Here is a 24,926-nt window from a genome sequence, read left to right as displayed (position 1 = left end):
ACTACCAATATTTTGGGGTTGGATATTTGACAAAAAGCACACTATGGCTTGATAGATCAATAATGTATGAAAAATAAGTAACTTGTTACATGGCAAATTTTGACATCTCTGAAAAATTATTAAACTATTTTGAAGACCCTATAACCACTACCTAGTAATCCTTTTTATCTCAAAAACCAGAAAATGGCATTTCTGTGGTCTCAGAAGCACAGTGGTGGCTGGGATTGCTTCCTTGGAGTATTTGACTTCTGCTTTTCTACTCACTAATCGCATGGACAGTTGTCAATAACCCCGCCTTCCATTTTCTTCTGTAAAATGGGTACAGTAGTGACCTTTACTTGAAGTATTAAACATAGTAATGAATGTAAAATGGGTATACTCCCAAAATTACAGGATGTTTTGAAAAATTATTACATTATTTACTTACTGGTGTATGTGTGTGTAAGTATACACATGTCATGGGTTGAGTATGGGTATCAGAGGATAATTATCGTCTAGGAACCGTCATCCACTTTTCTCCCACTATGAAATTGTGATGGACTTTTTCACTTAGCATCTTGTATTCCAGGCTCATCCATAATGCAGTAAAGACATTTCCTTCTTTCTTAAAGCTTAATGATATCGTATCATATAAATACAAACATATGATAATCAAGGTCGATGAAAGATCCAAGCTTCTGAGAATGCTTCATTTGTTTACTGACAAACAACACCAGTGTGGAGAGATAAGAGACTTGAAGTTTGTATTTCCCAAATTCATGACTATCAAAAGCCATGAGAAACAAGAAATAATTGGTAATGTTTTAATTTTTGTTATATAGTAATTAATAACCAATATTGTTATTTTTCTTACCATTCCTCTTCAGCTAATGTTGAGTATGAAGCAAATTCTACCCTCCTTGAAAAGATTTAAGCCAAGAGGATTCCAGATCAAAGGAATACCCACAGAACTCATATAGGCCAACTCTAAAGTCTTTTATTATCATCAATATAAATCACATAAAAGTAAAAGAAAATCAAATGGATAGTTGATTTAGTATCAGGAACTTCTGTGCTATTGTTTGAATGTTTCCCTTTTCAGAAGTCACTATAGGAATTGTTACTATAATAGTATTCACAGATTGGGTCTTCTGTTCTCAATCCTACTATGGTGGTCAATCCTATTATGAAGCAGTTGACTTTGCTTCAGCTCTTCTGCCTTCTGCCTTGTGATGAGTGATGCAGCAAGAAGGCCCTTGCCAGAGTATGGTGGTGTGATACTGGTCTAGTCAATGTCTATCTAGTACTCTGAACCTACACATTTGTGCTTGTAAATCACCTAGCCCTGGGCACTGTTATAATAACACAAACCAGTCTAAGTCTGAAAGTTAGAACATTAGCTACACAATTTAAAGGACAGAAAAACTGCACATGTGAAAATTCAGCATGGGAGAATAATAAATTATGGTTCAAGCAGACAGACGCTTTGTGTGGTAGTCTGGAATCTTTCCCTGGGTCCTTAGACTGCATAAGCCTCCTCACCACTAAGATGCTCTAAACAAAAGAAAAACCTTTAGATCCTTCTTTTCCAACAACTATCCTAGAAAGATTCTCCATAAAAGAGCATTTTGGAGGCCAGTTAAATAGGATAGAGATGATGAGCAATTGGTGGACTTTTATATCATTGCCAAGAGATCAAATCTCAGTCTTGATATATTTCATATTCTGGATGTAGTTGTGAGTCTACTGGACTTCATTGATTTTTCTAGAGATGAAGAGATTTTTTTTTCTCTAGTGTCCCAAGATTTCCACAGCTTAGTGACCCTGTCATTTGGAAGATGATCTAGTCATGAAGTATCTTTATCTTTGTGTATTGATGTAACACTGAATGAATGAGTTGATCAAAAAAACAATTACAATTTCAGTAATAGTGCTTTTTTAAAATTGCTTTAATCCATGGGCTTTTATGTGGCATGTAAAGTATTGCTATACTATGTATTATTGCCTGAAAACAAAACAAAACTTGTACCTCTGCATGGTGCCAGAATACACGTAATTTACATGTCAGAAAACATGTAAATTCTATTACATCTCCCTAGTATATAATTTTTCTATGTGTAACTTGAAGCCACCAAGCCCTATGTGTTCCGTCTTTGAGAAATTTTTGTTCTAGTGACAATATTTTCAATAAGGCCTGGTTGGATTTCCCTTTGTTGTTAGTCTTGAGTGCCTAGCCAGATTGCCCTTTGTTGATTAGGTAGATGGGGATGCAGATTAGATGAATGGGGAGAACAGAACTAAATGGATGAGTCACTGACACCCCACCCTTGCAGCTCAGTAGAATTACGGAAACCCAGCAGTAATGCAGGTTAAAAAGGACTGCATCAAGTGACCGCTGAAACAAAAGTCTCCACCACATACCAGACGGACATGAAACCAAGATTTATTAAAATACCCTTAGCATATTTACAAGTGGAAGCGATGAATGCAATTCTCTGGCAGTTCAAAAAATAGAGTCCTATCTCTTAAAACAAATCAACAGAATATCAATAGATTAGGATAAATATAATCTATCACATCGATAGAATTTCTTTCAATAGACAATCTAAATTTTTCTAACCAATATATATTATGTACAAAAATACACTTGATATAATGATCAAGTAGTGTCAAGAAGGAAAAAATATATACACACATATTTTCATTATGTACAAGTTGATATTGGTTCCTCCACCTTTTCTTTTTGAAAATAAATACTTCATTTGGTTGCAAATTACATTTACAAATTCAACCCATGAACATTTCTGTGTTGTCAAAATTAAATATGCAAATTAAAAATACATATTATTTTTAACTTAAAGGGAATATATTCAAATCCAGTTAGTTTATTATGCTTAAAAACATCCATGAGCATGTAATACAAGGTTTCATGTCTTTAAAGTGCCTTCTCTTTTCCAAATCTGTCTTTATTTTATTGGTTAATTTTCCACCTACCGATTGGCCTAATATTTGAACAGAAAGGCTGTGTTTTACTATGACAGAATAGTGAACTATTCAGGACATGATTACACTCTCTATGAGTGCTTTTAAGAGCATAACAGTTACTATTAATCTGAAAATAACCACAAAATGTCAACATCCCAATTCAGATTGTGATAGATGTTTGAGTCATGAGCAATAGCAGGAACGGAGTGGCAATAAGAAGTCTCACAATTCAAACTGTTTGCACAGAGGTCAACGTGTCCAGCACCGCAGGAAGCTGAGAGTCCTAGATTGAGCCTTGTCATGGCTGGTGACCTGCTGCGATGGATCAAAAGTGTTCTCTAATTAGTTTAAGAACTATGAGAAACCAAGAACTAGAACACCCAACCTTTTTAATAAAGTAGAAAAAAAAATGAAAAAACGAAATGCGTTTTCCACCTCTTTTATGGATTTTCCCCTCTTTGCCTGAGTGATGAGGTGATGGTGACATTAACAAGAGGCAGTCTCAGCAGTGTCTCACACAGGCTCCTTGGTGACAGTGGTGCTCTGTCCAAACACTGAATGCTGGAGCACAGGGTGGAGAGGACTACAGGACATTTGGTGTCTATGCTGCAGAGGTAAAGGGTATCTGGGTCCAGTAGAAGCTGCAAAGGTTCCCTTCGGGAGAAAAGGGCTGTGGTATGTGAGGAAAGGGGAAGCTGAAGACAAAGTATGGATGGAGGAACGCTGGATGACACTAGGTGCTGAGATGCTTAGAACAAATGGTAAGGTCCTTAGGCAAGTGACACTTGTAGCAGAATCTGAAGCTGGACGTTACTCAGCTAAGCATAGGCCAGTGTCATTGGAATATCTATTTTTGCAGCACAGAGTCTGTCACTGAGTTACAACAACATGTGGACACTACCATTTTCATAATACAAATGATGTAAATTTCTATTAGAACCTTTCCCTAGTACTATCATGGCAAAAGTTGTGCAAAACACCACACTGGATTTATTTACTCTTACTTCCCTCTTGTTTCCGAGTTTCTCCCTGTCTCAGAAGGTGAACAGGAAACACTGCAAAGGTCACGCGAATCTAAGGAAGTAGCCTCCACGATCCCAGGTGGTGCTAAGAAAAACCAAACCAAGTCAAACCACAAATGACTTGTAGTGCCTTACATTTCTGTAGCATCTGACTCGTATTAGGATGCTAACTGATTTCAGGGAGCTTCTAGACACGCAGGCCAATGCTTATTTTCCAGGCCAAAACATGATCCCTAAATCAAAGTCCAGGGAGACGGCTTCCCACACTAGTCTGGATTATAATTCAAAGACAGGGAAAGCCTGTGATGAATTGATGACATGCTTCCACTAAAGGTTCTTAAAAAATACCCAGTGTCTAATTTGTAAACGTTCTGCCTTTCAGAGAGTATCTTAGATTGCTTCCTTAAAGAGAAATTCTTTTTCCTAAGAGCACATATTCCTCAAAGATTACACACCCAGTAGTCAGTAGGATAGGAGAAGCACAGTATTTGTGTCTCAGCAAGTTGTAAAATAGTAGAATTAGAAAAATTAATGATTTTTGGAAGAAACGCATGCATTTAGTTATCTTCCCCACAAATCCTCTTTGAATCACTGCTGACAGAACACTTTCAGCGTTTCTTCCTTATTCATGGGTTTGTTTCTAAGAGTAGTGAATGCCTTCTAAAATCTGTGCAGAACCACCAGAGACTGATGGTCAGACATGAAAAACTTAGATTATATATAGAGATAGATGACAGGGAAAGGGGGGCTGGAGAAATGGTTCGGGGTTTAGTAGTGCTTGTAGCTCTTGCAAGGATACAGGTCTGTTCCTAGCACTCACATGGTAGCTTACAACTGTTTGGAACTCCAGATCCAGGAGATCTAATAACCTCCTTCTGGCTCCTACAGACACCAGGCACACAGATGGTGCATATACATACATGTAGGAAAACAGTCATACACATAGAATAAAAAAATGAGTATATCTTTTTTTAAAAAGAAGAAAAAGGGTATTTGTAGTTCATGAAACATACCTACCATGTACAGTAAATGCCTTTTGGCCCTTCAATGGAAAAGCAGTACAATTTGTATATGACAACTGCTCCTTTTCCTATACCATAGATATAAACTACACTAAAATCCACTCCATGGATTCCCAGAATTGCTCATTTTTGGACATCTATTAGTGATGCTATGGAGAGGCAGACTAACCTCCCTCAGTGCTCAGTGGTCTATGAGGCTGGTGGTTTGTTTGAGAAGTATGGACTTGGAAATCCAATTAAGGTGAACAATTAAAAACATCTTGCTTTATAAGATGGAAAAAAGCCCTGGAAGAGAATAGTGGAGGAGAGCAGGTATGACTTTGGTAAACCTAAGCTGATATATGCTTTATTTCTTCCTTGATATGAGATAACACATTGGAAACTCATACTATTTATTAGATGAGTATTCTCTCTAAGAGATTTCTATAGCTTCAGAGTTGGAGAACACAAGGCATTTTAAGGTAACACTCAGCCTAGGTCACATCCTCAATGTGCTAGAGCCTGTTTATTCCCTGTCAAATCCTTAAGGATGTTCATTTCTGCCCAAGCGTACTGACTCATTGTGCTTTGGCAGCCTACTGCTATCATGTTTCACATGAACCATGAAAAATACCGTGGAACCACGGAAGCAGTTGGATCAGCCTCCAGGGGATTCCCTGTATACTTACACTGTATACACTGTATACTTAAGACTAAAATCAGACAACTATCTGAGGACAGCTGGAGCTTGTAGTCTGAAGTATACAGTGTATGGTAGAGTATGTAGGCTTGATCTGTTCCTTAAAGGCAAGCAAACAAATAAGCTGAGGTTAACTCAGTCTCTTCTAGACCAAGAATTTTGATAGTAAAAATATGGGATAACATGTAGGGTTCCTGTGAGCTATAAACTGAAGAAAAGGGAACTGCAGAGAAATAAAAGGGGCTCACTGGCACTGGCCAGCCATAGGGTGCTTGGAGTTGGGCTTAGATGGAGTGGGGAATACAGGCCAGTACATTCTGTTTAAGGACAGCATATGGCTTCTTTGCTTTTCCAGTATTCTTTTGGTAGAAACCTGATGACAGCTGAAGAGACCCAGTCAGTGAGCTACCATGTTAATGTCTCCATGTTTCCAAGGAAGCTGTTAAGTATTCAAACTCCCACAATGTGATATAAGGCATTGTCTTGAAACAAATAAGGCCACTGAACTGGCTTCACATGAAACATGTTCAACTTTTAAATTCACCACTTCTTGGCAAAGCATTATCTTGAGGGAGTTTGGTAGATTGCCCATCCTTGAGAAGAGAAGTGTAGAGTGGAGAAAGTAATAATGAGAGCTCCTAAAAGGTGTCAACAGCTGACAGGAAAGCAGGGGTGACACAAAATGTAACTCTTGGTCACATACAGCTGTGTAACTGAGTCTGGTTGTGCCTGGATCCAATTGCCACCAGCATTAAGAACACTGGGGTTAAGTTCAATGGGGAAGAGATGTTGAGTTGAGTTTTTGGAGGTGCTTTTCTTTAAGTCAATTCTGTACTGGCCATAGCTTCTAAGCAGCTGGATTGTCTCTTTCTATAGCTAGAAGATGAAGACATATCCAAGATTATCTGTCTTTTGTGAGAGCTAAAACTTAATCCACTCTTTTACAGCTCTATCTGTTGGGAACAGACTTGTCTGCAGATTTCCTTATGCAGGTGAAGCAGCTGACACTCGGAAAGTTCATTCCTTTGCCCAGTCCACCCTACTTAGCTGCAGCGTCCCTTAAGCCAGCACAACTCAATGATGAATTGCCGTATCATGGTCTCCCGATATTCTGCTCACTTATAAACTCCCCTTAGGAGATTTCATAGGAAGAACAGACACATCCAACTCTAGAACACAACGTCATTCTCTAAGTGTTTTTTGTAGACTAAAAAATGGCCTGCTATAAACTGAAGTCTCAGCAGGAGATGGTAGGTAGGCTCTTTGTCCCCGCTCACCAGCCATCAAAACCATCCAATTTCATACATGCTTATTTAGCGATGTTATCACTTTGGATTTGATAATGTCCCTGTTTTGTGATTCAACAATTAAACTTACTTGTATATTAATGAATCTATGGAAACAGAGGCTTTCTCATCACCTTCTGGTATTTTTTTCCTTTGATAAGAATAGGGAAAGGTAAATGAAAATAAAAATCTAAGAAAATATGTACTTCTTGCTAGTGATTTTTAACACAATTTAAACTATTTTGTCAAATGAGATATTTGGGACAAAAGTATACTTTTAGGTTTTTCCTCATTTCTCTTGCCATATCCTGTCCCTACTTGTTTTTTTAGGATTCATTTTTATTTTTTAATTATGTGCATATGTGTATGTCTCTGTGTGGGGAACGTGTCTATGCATGTGAGTGCAGGTACCCGTGGAGGACAGCAGAGGGTGCCAGAGAGAGTTATAGGTGACTGTGAACCACTCAGCATGGGCACTAGAATCCAAACTCAGGTCATCTACAAGAACACTTTGTGCACTTAACTGTTGTGCCATCTCTGTGCATTCCTTAACCCAACTGGTTTTATCTTTGACTTTTTAAGGGGACAAGGTAAGTACTACAAAATAGAGTTAGGATGTTAAGTAACAAAGAGGCCCCCACCCCCCAACTCCAACACACAATAGTATGGTCTACTTCCTGACAGCTTGCAGGATCTACTATCGTCCTGAAGGACCAAGAGAGAGACAGTGTGGCCTGAGTTGACTCATGAGCATCTCAGAGACCTGAGGTAGCATCAACATCACAGAAAACCCTCTGTTCCTACTGACCCCACCCACAAGATCCATCAAGATCTTGGCTTATGTAGATCTCACAGAATGCTGAGATGCTTCCTGTGCTATAAACAAAACTGCATTTCTCTTTTGCACTTCAATACTAACAAGGGCACCACGGAGTAAAGGATGTCTGCAAGTGGAATTTGCTTTGTTAGTTAAGTCTCTTGGTCTTCCCCACAGTGAGAATGATGAGAAACAACACTAAAAAGCCACAGGAAAATAATGGTGACATCATGCCATTCTAGTTCCATATTTGATTGTCTCTGTGGTCCCAATCCCTTTATTCTGATGAAAATAAACCATGTGACCATGCTCTTTCCTTAGACAGCACCTATATGAAAATGGCCGTCAGTGACTTATAAGATGCCAGCTATTCTTGCTTTAAAAGGCTTGCACTATGTCAGGCTACAATGCTGCTTTCCTTAGCTTGTGTCTATTATCAGAGTGTCCCTGAGTGGGGATGGGGGGCTGATGACTGGTGGGCAGATTCTGGAAATAGCTTAAGGTATCTGGCAAGTTCAAAGGTTCTCGAAAGTTGCTGAGGCAAGAGGCGGGCATCACATGGCAGCCAGAAGAATTCAGATCAGCAAAGGCTTCAAGATTCTGAGCAACTCTAGACTGTCTCCACCAACAGGAAAGCATGGTCTGTCGTTACATTGAGGCTTAGAAACTACAGTCTTCAATACACTCTCCAGTTCATGCCCAGTTCTCCTCTTGTTCTCTCACCAGGGAAGTTTACATAGTGGTGGTTTAGGGGTAAAAATGGAGGGAAAGGAGGCAAGCTGGCTTTTTTTCTGTGATCTAGAGGCCAGAGTTAGAAAACACCACCTGTCCTTGATAGTCCATTCACAGGTTAATATTAAATATACATTCTGCTTTCACATTACTGTAAAAATCTCTTTTCTGTTCATACATTTTTTTTTTTTGGACAGCAAATGCCCCCTGGCTACCTTCATTCACATGCTCACGTGTCAAGGTCATGGTAGAAGGAGACAGTGGCATTTGCTCTCCTGTCTAGAAATTGCTGGGGTGTTGGGAGAGACCAGGATACAAACTGTAGAATACAGCGTAGACATCATCTGCATGTCTGCATAGCATTCATTTGCTGTCCAGAATGGATTTGAAGCCACAGGGTCCCTCACCCAAGTGGGTCCCCTTGACGCAAGTCTGTCCTTGCCTCGTTTCTATTAGAAATTGGTACAGAATCCCTACTGGCCAGGAAGCCATATTAATTGAGTGGGCCTATCTCAATAGCTGATGTACAGTTTCAGCATCATAACCTCTTCTCCAGATTAAGGTTTATGGTTATTATTCTTTCTCCACCCATGTGGAATTTTAATCCTTCCTGCCTCATTATATCATCATCATCACCACCACCACCATCATCATCACCATCATCATTCTTCTTCTCAAAAATCATTTCCCTAGTCTGTAAGATACACAGCACTAAACTTTTCAAAAACAGTTCTGGTAAGTTGCAATATTTTTTTGGTGAAAATGCCATAGGATCTTGATACAGCAGGATAAAAATTAAGAATACAAAAAACTGTAGTGTGTGAGGATCAAGGCTTGAGATTGCTCGGGGGTCACCGTAAAACATGCACCTCTTTTCCCATGACAAGGTTATACACTGGAAAGCTTAGAATTTCTGCTTTAAATAAAACATGAAAAGAATGGTATATCTTTTGATCTTATTATTGGGTGGACTTTGGACTTCTGTAGGAAACAGTTAAATATCCCTGTAGTATTCCCATACATAGCTTTGCATTGTTTCCGTGGACTGACAAGAGACTTCTCAAAGAAGGCACAGGGCATTCTCTGTAGATGACCTCAGAAGGAGATGAGCAAATGTCCTCAACTGATCTCTCAGGAACTCTCCGTGGTACTCGTGTCTGCAGGAGCGTTGAGGTGCTGCCTCTCACACTGTAAATTCCTTCAGTTTTCATCTTAGTTGGTGGCCACACTGGCTTCCTTCAGACGCAGTCTTTCTTTCTGTTGTTTAAGGAAAAAAGCAGATCCATTATTTTTGATGACTTACATTCTCATCTGAAATGCCTAGGATAACTGTACTAAATGCCCTAAAAGTTCAAGTATTCCTAATGTGTTTTCCTGTGGAATCGCCAGTTACCTGATCCTATTAACCTAGCACACAGTGAGGAGAAAGCTATTCCCACTGGCTCCCTACTGCAGTTCCTTATCACGGGGTCCAGACCTGCTGGAGTTCATTCATGGAAGCAGGAACAGGAGCTGACATTTACTGAACTGCTTTTATGTAATTGGTACTCTACCTGCCTTTCCTGAGTTTCCTCAAAATAAACCTAAATTAAGGGTGGTCTCATCGTTGGCCTCTTTTCCTTGAAGAGAACAAAGCAAAGCAGCTTTACTAAGGTCCTAGGGCCATGCTGAGATTTAAACCCAGGCTGTGTCCTTACTAATAATACAGGGTTCCTAATCATGTATCAGTTCTGGCTCCTGTCTGTATGATGGCTAATGCTGATTTTCAACTGGACAAATCTGGAACCACATGAGAAGAGACAAGCCTCCCTGCACATCTGTGAGGGGTTAGTTAACCTCTGGTCACACCTGTGACAGATTATCTTGTTAGGATAACTGCTTTAGGAAGATCTGTCCACCATGGGTGGCACCATTCCCTGGCATGGGCTCCTGGACTGTGTAAGAGGAAAACAGTGAGCTGAGCACTAGCATTCACTGCTTTCGGCTTCTTGACTGTAGGTGCCATGTGACCAGATGCCTCACAGTCTTGCTTCTGTGTCTTCACTACCATATCATAATGAAACTTCAAACTGTGAGCCAAAATAAACCCTTTTTATTTCCTGTAAGTTGCTTTTGCCAGGGTATTTTATCACAGCAACAGGAAAGGTAACTAAGACAGTGTGTGGAGAATCATTGTGATCGCTACTTTTAACACTGGACCCTGGATGACAACTTTCTCAAACTTAAGAAGACATAAGGAGACTGGCTGGTTTCTGGTGCAGGGAGGAAAGGTGAGGAGATCCCTACATCCATCTGGTCAGGATTTTTGTCATCTGTTTGCCAGGTGACATTAGGCAGACTGTACATTTTTGCATCTCTTCTCTTTTAACAACTCTTTTGGGACATTCTGCCTCTTTCTTTAATGGGATGAATGATGGTGACTATTCAGGAACCTCTCAGGAGGAAGGTACATGGAGATAAGAGGGAGAGACATGGAGATGCTTATGACAAGCGGCACAGTTTGCTTTATCACATGTGACCTCTGTTGAGTTTGCAGTGGAAACACATGGGACCATGTTTTGCTCCTACATGTCTAGTTTTGTTTTTAAACCACATGGCATTAGGATAGGAGGAAGGATACCAATACTTCATTTCCTCCCTGCATTTTGTCCTTTAAATTCACAGACTCTTGGGAGTGTACCCTAGTTATAATGAAAAATCTAGAGGTTAAGGTGAAAAATGTGGCTTACCAGACTAGCAGTGGGATTGATTTTCTTTGTCTCCACTTTCTTCTCTGATGTCAGTTTGCTGACGGACGCCTGAGCCATTTTCAATCTGAAACAGAAACGGGGGTGGGAGGGGATGAAAGGACAGGAAGAGGAGAATAGGAAGAAGAAAAGGTCTGAGTTAGACAGAAATCCTAATGCAAAGCTCAGTGCTCAGTATTCTGAGCATAACCAAGGGGATACATTCTGAGAAATGCACTGTTAGGTAATCTTGTCACAGTGACACTTATCCAGTGAATAGCTGAAAACCACAATGGGAAAGCCAACAACAACAGCTAAAACATAAACCTGTAGGGCATAGTATCATGCAGAACCCTGCATGTAACTGTAATACACTGGTAAGGACTGGCATATCTGAACATATCAAAGCAATGAAAAAGCATATTGTAAATATTAACATACCTCCCCCTCTATATGCTTTTTATGTGGTCTGTTGTTGGCCAGAGGGACATTATCTGAACTGTAACGGTAGCCAGAGGCTTTCTTCCTGGCCTTCTGCTATTACATCAAACTCTAGTTCATTCTGCTCCTCTGCTCAGCCACAGCTCAGTTTTCGCTGGCGAGCCCACTAAGAGGACCAAGGGGAAGCTGTGCTTTTGTGAACAACACAGAAGTTTGGGATGAAGAGAATTCTATGTGCATAGAACACCTTTCAGTGTGCTTGGCCTATTATCTACACAGGAGATAATGCTGAGGCAATTTTGGAAAATTGAAACTTTGAGAAAGCATATGAACACTGTAAGTATCAAATTCATAAATTCACTGCAATGAAGTGAAAAGAAAACCTAAAATATGGGAAAAAAACGTGAACCATATATCTGATGAGAAGCCTTTGTCCAAAATATTTATAAATATAAATATTATACTTATGAGTACTTACAACTCAAATGAGAAGATCAATTATGATACCTGCCACAATTAATAAATATATTAATTAATATATTTAATTTAATATAAATACATATATTTACAGAACAATCTCCCTACTTAAAGCTCAAGAAACATCAAGGAGGTGGGGGAAGAAAGATTGTAAGGGCCAGAGTGGGAGAGACGGAGAGCCTTTGGGGCTGCTTGGCAGGAATCTGACATGGGCCAAGAACAAGAAAATGGGCTTCAGGCAGGAATCTGACATTACGCTAGAACAAAGAGGTAATTTCAGGCAGGAATCTAAATCTTAGGCTAGAACAAGGAAGTAGGCTTCAGACATGAAAATGACCTTGGGCTAGGACAGGGAAGTAGGCTCAGATATTTTGGTCATCCTGATAAGCCCTTAGAAACAATGATCATGGGAGAGTTCAAGTAATTGGGTATTGCCTTGCTTTTTCTTTGACTATCTGTGTTTATTGTCCTGCTTGTTTTTTGACTATTTGCATCTATTGTTTTGCTAGACCGTCAACCTAGAACTGACCTTAATACATGCATGTAATTAAAATGGTATAAAAACATAAAGGAGGAGGGGGGATAAAATAGGGGGTTCTAGGGAGGGGAAATGGGAAAGGGATGACATCTGTATTGTAAATAAATAAAATATCCAAAAAAAATTTTTAAAAAGAAAAATTTCCACCATAGTTATTATATCTTACTCATATCAAGCTCAAAACATCCATTTAGCTTAATTTCTAAGTTACTTACAGAATATTCTTACGACCTTCCAAATGTATCTAATTATGTCCTCCAGTGATTGCCCATTATGCTACAATGAATCTGACAATGAATTGCCATGTAATGTAAATGCCTACACTGGTCTTAATAAAGATTTTGTAAATTTATGTATTAAAAAAACAGAGCACCAGGGCATCCACTAATGAGATAGCTCTTCTAAAAAAACAGACAGACAGACAGACAGACAGACAAACATGAGTATACAGCACAACAAACTAACATTGTTGAAGTGGAAACTAAAGAAAGGTTGACATATGGTTACCTCCATCAGTTGGCTCGACATGCCAGCCAGTTCAGGCTAACCTTGCTTGTCTAGCTAATTCCCATGTGCTCAAATGTCTTCCATTCTGGTACTACTTGCTTACATGCAAAATTCATGAACGCTTCATCTCTCGTAGCCAGGAGTAATTTCTCTTTTCTCAATGGAAAAAGCACTTTGCACCTCTCTCGAGGTACTTAAGGCTTTTCATCTCAGAGCTGGGTGTCTTATTTCTATTTAGGCATTAGAACCATGTGAGGAAATCCACAGGCCTTCTGTGTACTGGGGAACCTCCATATTTCAATACCTATCCTGTGTCTGTACAAGTCAGTTCTTAGTAGATATCTAAGGGGCTGAATGTCTATTTTAATCAGTTTAAAAGTTTAGTAAAGACTTACTCATAAACTTACTTTGTGCATTGACTTTTGGGGGAAAAATCCAAACATTTAGTCCAGTTCTAGCTATTGATTAGCTCCATGTGTCCTAAATGTGTAAGAGAAAAGGAACTGCAGGCCACCTAACATGTGCTAAGTATTTATACATGCCAACTTACACATGCATGCCAGGATCCCTGAAGGCATACATAGCATTTACCCATAAGGAGTGATGTCAGAGGAGATATATAACTTTGTCCAGGTCAGGGGTTTTCTATCTCATCCAGGAGGTAAAGACATTCTTTTCTTTTTGCCTTTAACTGGAAATAGGCTGGCTAGACGATTCCTAGCTATACAGATGTTCCACCTCCTCCTCCATTCAACTGTTTAGGAACTCGTTTTTCATTCTGACTGAGATGTGGGTTCTATTTTTTGTTTCTGGTCTAAACATTTACTTTAGAATGTAATACAGTTGCTCATCATTGCTGGTAATTAAAAGAACCTAGATTTCACATTAAGGGTTATACGCTGAGCCCTCCAAATATAATTTTAGATACAGGGGAAAGAATTCCAACATGATTATGTTTGAGAAAGAAAAAGTTGTAACTTCAGCACATAAATGCTTTAGCAAAATGTCTGGAAATCCTCCTATCCTTTCTTCTTCCTTTCTGTAATACATATGCTCCCTCAGGAGTCACTGTAGGCTCAAGCAAACTGAAATAGCAGCCAGTGTGTACTGAGGAAAAGCATACATGCAAGAAAGGATGCGTGTCTGATGCTCCTGCCTAGGGAAACACAACCTTGGCTTCACACTGGAGCCACCTGAGTAACGAATTAGAATATAGGCACTGAACATAAACAATATGGTGACACGTTAGATAAAGACCAGCGATAGCATTTTGATATTATCTTTTTAGGATTCTCTGAAGCAGAGATGGAATTGCCATTATGTCAAGAAAGATAAAATGTTTCAGGGGCTTCGAGGATGTTATAGATAGATGTCCCTCTTGGTCCTGCATCTATCTTCTACTAGGCTAGATGTTAGACAGCTCTGTTCAATAGGCCCTGTGTTCAAGTCTTAGGACATCTCTCAGGTATCCACAGAGTACTCTTTCCAGTTTGCTAGATCAAGTGGTTTCTTCATGGTTGGAGGAAACTGAGCTAGTGTCTAGGCACAGTTCTAAATAAGTGACCTTCCACTGCTCCCTGAGACCTGTGGGAGCAGCTACCACTTTATCTTTCTTGACAGAATTCACTCACTAGGCATTTCTGAAATCTTAATGGTAGAACCACACAGAGCACATGATTAATAGTTACGAGAGTCAAGGAAGTAACTCTGCACTGTCATAAAGGAAAAAAAAGATGCAATGCCTCACTCCTCAGTGGAAAAGGCAACCTCTTCACTAAAGCAGCTGATGCGGACATGTTTGATTAGTTGCTGTGTTACTTACAAAAGGAAAGAAGGTAAACTGGAAAAAGCCATGGAGGAGAATATGAAACAAAGCATGACTCCAACTCATTTGTCACAGGCAGGTCCGTGGAGCCACACTTAGACACACACACTCTTTTAGCTCCATTCTTTTCTTGGGAGTCTGACCTTCGCCTTCTCCCTCTGCTGTCATGACGCCCAGGTTCGTCCCAGTACCCTTCACAAGACAGAGCAGCAGGAACACAACGTAGGCCCTCAGTTTAGATGACTTGACTACTTACATATCAGGATTTCTCCATTAAAAGTTATTCCATGATGAATTAACCTATGATTTCTGCTTCCTGAAATGTGACATTTCCCCTATTCTGTGCCCAAGTAAGGTTTCTACTTACAACCTAAGATGTCCTCGCACGGCCTGGATTTCAACAGCTACACAAATCAGCCACTTCGTAGCTCTCGAGGGTTATCACTTATAGTACCCAAACACATTTGACTTGGAGTGATTAATTGCAGAACAAAGGCTGCTTCCGTTGGCAGAGCTTCTTGTCCAGGCCACAGGGGAGTGGAAGTGGCGTGGGGCTAGACATGCCCTGGAATGCATGATCAGTTAAAGCCAATCACTCTGCACTTGGTAGACATAACACCCTAGTCGACCCAGAGATGTAGGTGCAGAGTGAAAGGCACCAGCACCGTATTTCCTCCCCTGAGAGAGGCACTGAGAGGTGGCTTGGAAGAGAAGGAGGCTATGTCAAGTCTACAGATCACATGGAAAGGGGCAGGCAGCCTCTGGAAGACAATCCTGATTCTGATACTGAAGACAGGCATGTGCTTGCAGATACTGACAACCCCACCTTTCAGTTTTGAAACTTCTACTGCCTACTGTGTCTCACCAAAAACTAGAATCGCACAGACTGTTTGAGCAGTGGCTGAAACAATTATATTAGAACAAAGTGATGAGATTGTTCAGAGCAGAGAGCCTCCCTGGCGCCCCTCAGATCATACTACCTGGGTAGCCGGCCCCCTATTGAATATCTGCCCATGGCAGGAGCTGTCAGAAGTCCCACAAAGTGCTTTAGAAACATTCTGGCTGAATGAAGACTTACTTTGGGTTTCCATCAGTCTCTGCCAAGCTAGAGAAACAGAGTGTGGACAGACACTCTCTAAGGTCTTGCTTTGAGAGCCAAAGGAGTTTGAGATTTGGAACAGCAGTGGATCCCAAGGATTTTCACTGTCTTCTTTTATTTTTTTCTTACTTTTTTTTTTTTTTAAACAAATTTGAAAGTGATGCACTCGAAGAACAGAGGTGGGGATCATTTGACTCCAGTAATTCGTCTTTATTGTTCTGGTCATATCTTATCCTTTTGACACATTTATTAGATTGTATATCTTTGACAAAATTGATGGATATGGGACTTATTTGAGGTATTCTACCGAGAAAATGAAAATAACTAAGATGTCTCACTTATCAGCCATAGACAGTTTTGGCATGGCCAAATAAATAGAGCAACTGTGTGTGTGTGTTCAGCATTAATTGAGCATCTGCTGTATATTAGGAAATAGGAGGTGCTAGAGAGAAAATAAAAATCATACAGACTTTGCATTTAATTTCTTGGGCATATAATCACTTTAAGAAATAGAATTATTAGTATAGAAATGAATGAAAAAAATAAAATTAAGTACCCAAGTTGAAATCCCCAGAATCTTGCAGGAAAGACTGAACTTCATGGAGGAAGTGGTCTGAAATCACCACATTAAAATTTCAGAATCGTCTTCATTCCTGTGTATCACCTGAGACACAATGGGTATTTAAGCATGTGTTTAAGTTACTGTCATAATAGATATTTTAAAGGTATGTGTTTATGTACTCAATCTGAAATGAGAATATGGAAATACACAAAAGGATGGGGTGTATTGAACAAATAGAGAAGGTAGTATTTAGTCAGCCTGAAACATGTGTCGACCACACACTTTTGCAATGTGAGCCCTTCTTGTGTCCTCACTCCCTCCTTTTTTAAGGAACAGAATCCATCTGTTATGTCAACATGTAGTTTTTACTTTACCACACATTTCAGAAAATCAGGGTTTGATGAGACCTTCAAGATAACCTAAGTCTTGTCATTTCCAAACTTAGCTAAATAGCAACTTTTGGGGAGGTGTTCCCAAAGGTTCATGTCACATATTTAAGGAAAGCAAAGTAAAGGCATTTATCAAGTCTTCGTCAAGCACAGAACATAGTCTGGAAACTGTTCCTAAGACCACAACCTTCAGGCACCTATCCCATTGGATCCTGACTCAGTAAATGCACTCTCATTTCTGCAATACTTTCTGGTGATCCCAAGAGTCTCTCTAATTAGGGTGCCACTGATCTCAAAATATCCCCCTACTGGCTTCTGTTCCCCCTTCAAGCCTATTGAAGGTGGTCTTTTTGATAGATTAATGCCCAAAGCCAAAATCCTCTTTATTTCCACATTTTCCTGAGATAATTTTCTTCTCCATAATCACAAGCAATCTTTAATGCCCATTTAATAACATTTGACTGTACTATGAGGCTCTTTTTATGCAGATAAATAGGTATTGGGCTCTAAGCCGGGTAATTTGCCACCAAAGGCACAATAGAGAATGGGATTTTATCCTGGAGGTCAGGGGAGGGGAAGACAAGCAACTGAACTATTAAGGTAATATGAGTTAAATGCTAAAAGGTGTGATGGGTGTTCTTGGTTGTCAGCTTGACTGGGATGAACTAAACCCAGGGTGTGGTGTACATCTGAACTATATGAGGTGGGAAAACTCACCCTAAATCCAGATCTTTTGAAGTACGAAGATCCACCTTAGATCTGGGCCACACCTTCTGGTGGCAGCCTATATAAAAGTCATGGAAGAAGGAAGTTCTTGTTCTCTGCCTGCTCACTTTCATTCACCAGCAAGTTCACCTCTTCACTGGCATTAGAGTCTGCCTCTCCAGAATGCCACCATATATTAAAGGTCGCCTGAGACACGCAGCCTCATGGGTTAAACAACTACTGGACTTTTGGACTTTCCATTGGGAGACAGCCATTGTTGGAATAGTAAGGCCATAACCTGAAATCCACACTAGTAAATTCCATTTGTTTGTTTGTATGTATGTATGTATATATGTATATGTATGTATGCAAGCATGTATGTATGTATGTATGTATCCTATCAGTTCTGTTTCTCTAAAGAATCGTGACTAATACAGATGTTATTAACAACAACAACAAAACCTGCAGTTACAGACCAGTGGGAAAAAGCAATTCTACTTAGGGAAATTATAAAAGAGTTTTAAAAGAGCTGGTTTTGAAGGATAACTATGTTTTGATCAGCAGGAAGTAGCTGATAACCATGAAGTGTAAGAAGGCAAGAAAGTCCAAGTGTGAGAAACAGCAGGATCGCTGTAGGTGCAGGGTGGGGGGGGTCAGGGGGGGAGAGGCTATAGAGAAGGGGCTGAGGATTGAGTAGGTTCTAGGTTTTTACTCCTCATTCTTCTGGTTAGTTAAGAAACTGTAATCTGGCAGTTCACTTACTTCTCTGCTTTTATTTTAAAATAGCAATAAACCTTCCTTTGCAGGGTTATGAGAACCCATAAAGTTAACAGACCAACCATGGCTACACTTCCCTCCCATTATTTCATCAGCACTAAGAAACAGAGTATGTTCAAAGTTACACAAATTGAACCCTAAGAGGTGTCAAGGCAAATGGAGCAACCTCGTGGCAGGAAAACAATTAGGATGATGAATTTCTAATGTGGGGCAGAGCGTCCATAGACATGAGGTGAAGACCAGCAACTACAGAGTAGGCAAACTGGAAAGGATCAGAAAGAGATGGAGAAACTGTCTTGGAGTTCTGATAATAAAGTGGATTTCCAGCTTGCTTGGCAGTCTCAAGACAAGGATACTGTTGTGACTGAAAACTGGGCAAGCTGTGAGAGGTAGGCCTCAACAGAGAAGGAATGATCTCTGGTTGGGACATAGTGATTTATTTGCAGAGGAAGGCTGGGCATCCTCTTGATTATGCAATAGGAGATTCAGGCCTAAGCCTTAGAAAATGTGTCCATTCTGGGTAGGAAGACTTAGGAGGCCAAGGCAGAAGTGAAGGGCAAAACTGTGTATTGTGGGGGATGGCACAGACAGAGGAATCACAAAGAGAATGACACAGAGACCTGAAACTGGGGAAGCCGTCATGCTTAGGGATGGGAGGAAAAAGAGACCCGACATATGATGAGAACAGAAAGGCCTTTCTTATGATAAAGGAAGTGCTATTATGAAAAAGAAGCAATGATGGAGTTATCCATTGACTCTACAAGCGGGAAATGTGGCCGAGTCTGCCCATGGTTTTATCATACAGTCTTCCTGACACGGCAAGTAACAAATCTCATGGCACTTTCTTTAGCTGGGTGTAAGGGTCCCAGCTGAGGCTGCATTTCTTGGTCTCCCTTGTATATTTGTCCATGAGAATCAGTTTAACCCAATGGGCCAAGAATGAAACAGGTATACGCACCTTCCATTTCATGCTACTAAAAGGCAAGCCCCTCTCCCCTACCACACCTACTGGCAGGAATTAATATTGGCAAAGGCAGACACAACATGAGCCATCTTGAATTTTGTGAGTAAAGACAACCCCTTAAGGATTTTAGCTACAAAAGGAAAGAAACTAAGCCCTCAATAGTGAAACTGCTTATATCCAGGTTGCTAGACAAGTGGAAAATTAACTATTTTCTTTAAGTAACAGTTATTTTGGTCTTTGTTATGGGGGTGAGAGCTTTATTTTTATTAAGACATAAAAAGTAAGATTGGTAAAGAGATGAATAATAAACTATCAAAATTAGAAAGGAAAGGAGAAATGACCTGAAAGTATCCAGGAGAAAGAAAGCCAGAAGATTTTATTGGAAAAAAATCAGTGATAGGGGCTGGAGAGATGTCTTAGGAGTTAAGAGCACTTGCTTGTCTTCCAGAGGTCACAGGTTTAGTTCCCACTTGCCACAAGGGGTGTTCATAATCTCCTGTTAACTGTAGCCCCTGGGGATTCAATGCTCTCTTCTGGCTCGATGGACACTGCATGCAGACGCATATGTGCATTTGCACACATGTACGTGTGCTTAAAATTTCAGTCTTATCCCTCTCATGGTGTTTTAGTCTATCCCATATCCATGGCAAACCCACCCTTTCAGATGTGAACCTCAGCCTTTAATGGCTGAGCCATCTATCTAACCCATGTGACATATTTTTAATTTAAAATTAAATTTTAATTTAAAGGACTAAATTTATTGCAGGTGAGAGAAGAAGATTTTCTTTTTTTCTTTTCTTTTCTTGTTTATGACAATCCTGTGTTTCAGTTAGGTTCACGAGAGCACTTACTGTTTGTATACTTACACAGAACTGTTTTCAACTGTGACAGGAAAATTCAAGCTAGAGGTTTGATCATTTGTATTTTAAAGGGATTTCTTCAAATCCTGAAGCATTTTCCTGGCCAGGTGTATACAACCCTACATAGTAGAAGGCTAGGGGAAAGGACATTGATTTCTTACAGGTAACTGGAGGATGTTGACTTCTTACAGGTAACTGGAATGATTGATTATGTACATATGTCAGTAAGAAGGCAAAAAATTAAATAAAAATTCTGGTCAGCTCAACTTCTTCCGGGGAAAACTTTACCATGTAAAAATACAGACTCTTGCAGTAGTGTACTACAGTCAATGGGTCGTAAGTGGGAGGAGGGGTGACCTTGTTCAGTCCTTGGTCCTACGGCTACATGACCAGTAGGGATCTCTGGGAACAGCTTTCAGGATCACAGAACCCAGCCTGGATCTATCTGTTGTCAGTGCTGTGGCAGTTGCATAACTAACCATAATAGCTTTAAGGGCTACACTCAAAACAAAACCCTGTTGGTCTTCAGCTGGAGCTAAGAAAACAAGGCAAGTCGCTTTCCGTTCTCCCATGGTGTAAACTATCGCTATCGCATATAATGAAATACCTTATTTGCATTTGCTCATAACCATTTACGAAACTTCTTGTTCACTCCTCACTGGCCCATTATGGGCTTTTTAAATGGTACTTTTCAAGTTTGTCTTGGCTCGGAGAGAAGCATTTGCATGGACATTATTCCTGGAGTCCTGGCTCTCCTGGGTCATATTCACCTTCTGCTAATTCATAGCTCACTGTGTGGTTTGTGTGCATGGGTGGGCAGATATGGGCAAAGTCTGAAGAGATCCTAACTGGTGAAATGTTTTAGAAGCAAGGATCCATGGAACAGACAATTAGACAATTAAAAAAATGCAGAAAATTTTAGGATACCGTCTTGTAGTTGTTTATGCATGTGATTGGACAATATCTGGATTTAATAGATGGGAAAGGCATGCACTAAAAATCCATGAAGTGATTTAATATTAAGAGATTCAGATGCAAAAAGCATATGAAGAGGTAAAAGCAATGCAAAGTTGCCACTGAGTGTGAAATACAGTCTTGGTGAGCTGTAACATTCTGCCAAACATCATGCTACAGAGACGTGAGCACAGAAAACACTTCTGTGTGTACATCCTTATTAGAATTGTGTAAATAACCACAAAACTGAGAGTGATATTGTGCGCGTCTGTTAAAGCCTGGAGGGCAGTGACAATTCCTCTTGCCCCAAATCTTGTCCCAGTCATGTATCAGATGTTTGGTTTGAAACAATTTCCAGTATCATCCTTAGTAATCTCAAGCAAAAGTGAGGCCCGTTATCTCAAAATTGCACTGGTTTTAGAATACTAGAAAAGTTGTTTCCAGAATCATAATGGTTGCAAGCTACAAGAGATCAGAGTTGACCCCTAGTTCCTGCTTCATCCCAGTACTCACATTTGATGGGTCCCCTATATGCAGTGAGCATCTGGCCTAAAGTTGCCCAGCAAATTAATGGCAAAGAGAAGGGGAGACATTTTGAGATCTGATCTCTGTCTAGAGGTCCCTTTCATACTACTGAGCACTGTTTGTACTCTGAAGGGATAGGAGAAGGAACCAGAAGGCTTCACTGGGGGGATTAGTGTCACCACTGGAGGCCACACAATGATATGGATTTCTGCTTAGACATGGGAACATGCTCTCTTGCCTAATACTGGCTTAAATGTTAAAGAAAATTTAAAGCCATTAATATACGACTATGTAGTAAATTGCTTTTCTAATGGCACAGTTAATATGAGGATAAACCATGTCCCCAGGAAATCCTCTCTCTCTCTTACCCACAGGATTTTGTTTACTAGTTTAATGGCATAGCAACATTGAACATTTTAATACAACATTTAGAGAGTACTCTAGCTTTATGAGGGGGAGTTGCTAGCTTGCTACGGAGGCACATGGGTCTAAATGTTATACTAGCCTAATGCATATTCATGAAATCTGCACTAAGCAGGAAAGTAAGTAGATATTCTCTGTTACCTAAAAATTAACCTCAGGCGACTTAAAGCAGTTCAATACTTTCATTTGATTTGGAAGTGGGGTTTAAACAAACATTTACCTTTGGGTCTTTCTCTTTGAAAATACTATTATTGATTACTTTTTTTCAAGTAACTTCTTGGATTTCAATTGGACTTCAGACACATTTAAAAATCACGTGATCTTAATTTCTTGTGATGAGATAGCAAACCACATTTCCTCCCAACAGTTACATGATATCAACCTTCCATTTGGCTATGGATTTTGTTTGTTAGAATGCTTTTGACGAATTCTGGTGAATGATGTTATATTGCCTCATGGCATTTAGTGTTACAGAGATTTAATATGTTTCTAGGAAAGTTGTAATTAAAAATATAAATATCAAATATCATTAAATAAGCGCCAAAGTAAAGCAATTATATTATTTCTAATTTCATCATAACAAGTCAACTTATGTTACTATGCTTATTTTACACTAATGAATAATGCCACTTAAGAGCCTAAAAGCTGAACTCCTTATCATGAAGAAAAAAAAAAACCTGCATAGGAAGATCCTGGATAATCACTTTAATTGGTTGAGTGGATGTGCTAAGATGTCTTTAATGGTGGGGTTTTCTAAGCATGTTGCTCCCAAAAATCTTTCCCAAACTTAAAGTTCAGAGATGCTTTAGGCTGACACTTCCCTGGTGATCCATCTCCCCAGAGCATAGCTGCAATGAAGAGACCCCGGAAACTGCTAAATGATCGGGGAAGGCTTTTGGGAAGTCATGACCCTGGGGAGGTGCTGGTTTACAGAGTGTGAAGCAAGCAATTCCCCAGCTGTACCCAGGAAGCAATGCTGTGAATGTGCAAGCTGGGAATCAGAGAAAAGGTCACTCTGAAAGATGACTGGGCGCCACCTCAGCAGACCCATAGATAGCTTGGTCTAACTTCTATGAGTGTGGGGGCAGGGTGTGATACAGTTTGGAATGCAGTTCAAGATTTCTACAGATTTTTTTTTTAAAAAAATTAATTACCCTCTCTGCTTTTGTTTCTTTGTTCTGGACCATTTTTGGGGCTTCAGAGACAACTCATTAAGAATTACCCTCAAAATCTGAGAAGAAAATCCCCAAACAAAGGCTGTATGTATGTTCAGAACTCCCTGCAGCCTAGCAGCCCGGTGAGGGTGTGGAGATGGAGTGGCCTGGCAATGAACCAGAAGTCCCCATTAGATCAAAAAGAGGGAGCTTCACTCTTCTAGCCTCAAAAAGACTGTACTCTATGGAAGTTAATTTAGGTTACATTACCACAGGTGAGAATGCAGACTTGGGTACATATCTCAGGATTGTGTTTCCCCCATATGCTCAACAAGCTACTTTCTCAATGTCTCTTAATTTTTAAATTCTTAATGCCTAGTTGTTCATATTTGTTGTAAGACTTCTTTGTGCACTTTATGTATATAAGCATTATGGTCCAGTTGGATCAACTGTCCAGGGCAATACTTCAAATGCTTGTGTCTTTGTGCTGCAACCAGGAGAGTCCTCTCTACTCACTGTGACATATAGTGACGTGTTAACCATAGTCACCTTGCTATGTTGAATATCATCTGTCTCTGCTTCACTTTATCTGCATCGTCAGTTCTCAGCTTTTAAATATTTAAAATTTCTTTCTTTCTTTTTCAGATGGAGTCTCAATACAAACTCAGGTTGCCCTCAAAACTCACAGTCCTCTTGCCTCAGCCTCCTGTGGACTAGGATTATAGACACGGACCTCCACACAGTGTTTGAACATACACAGTCTTAATTTTCTTGTTCTTAAAGAGGTAATGCTGGGATGATGTACAGATAAATAGTCTTATTTTTAAAGGCAGGGTCCCATGCTGTACCCCAGGCTTGTCTGGAATTCACTTTGTATTCTAGGCTGGCCTTGCATTCACTGCCATTTCCTTCTCTAGACTTCTAGGTTCGAGAACTGTAAGTGTGGTCATTCACACTCAGCCCCACATGAAAAAGAAGTTTTAACTTACTTTAGAAAAAAAATGGAGGTTGGGTTCTTTCTTTTTTAAAAAAAAAAACCTTGAGAAAATATTTAGAGATTTAAAAATATTAAATCAAAATCTCTATATTTTCATCTTGAGAAGAGCAGCATAACATATGTTAGTGTACATTGTCTTCATATATAAAACCCCTCAAATACAGCAGTTTTTGCAAATCAGAGAACAAGTATATTAATTGTGGAGCTTTGTGTCTCGATGTTTACAGCAGTGGACAGTCTCTTTCACTTCAACTTTGCAGAACCTTTTGTTTCTTTCTCTAACAGTCTCATACCTGTTCCTCACGAGTGAGAGATAAGACCTGTTTAAAGTTTCAATCCTTGACACCTTTATGGATTCATGGCAGCCTCGAATGTCACAGTTAAACAGAAATATGTTCTTTCTGAAAAACAAAGTTAAAGTCTCTCTCTCTCTCTCTCTCTCTCTCTCTCTCTCTCTCTCTCTCTCTCTCTCTCTCTCTCT

General features: G+C 39.8%; 1 protein-coding gene across 3 annotated transcripts in view; it reads right to left on the bottom strand.

Moving 5' to 3' along the window:
* Window positions 1-9,493: 9,493 nt before the first annotated feature.
* Fmn1 (formin 1) overlaps window positions 9,494-24,926 on the bottom strand; it is a 333,700-nt gene continuing 318,267 nt past the window's right edge. For all 3 annotated transcript variants that reach the window (XM_028766940.1, XM_028766941.1, XM_028766942.1), the window contains 2 exons: window positions 11,252-11,336; window positions 9,494-9,779 (listed from right to left, as the gene is read on the bottom strand). In XM_028766940.1, the coding sequence (XP_028622773.1) occupies window positions 9,735-9,779; window positions 11,252-11,336 (130 nt within the window). In that variant the 3' untranslated portion in view covers window positions 9,494-9,734. The remainder of the gene's footprint in view (window positions 9,780-11,251; window positions 11,337-24,926) is intronic.

This window comes from Grammomys surdaster, unplaced genomic scaffold, assembly GCF_004785775.1.
Source record: "Grammomys surdaster isolate TR1022 unplaced genomic scaffold, NIH_TR_1.0 170, whole genome shotgun sequence".
Taxonomy (NCBI): Eukaryota; Metazoa; Chordata; class Mammalia; order Rodentia; family Muridae; genus Grammomys; species Grammomys surdaster.
The sequence above is the reverse complement of the archived record's forward strand: the minus strand, read 5'-3'. Positions and strand labels throughout refer to the sequence as shown.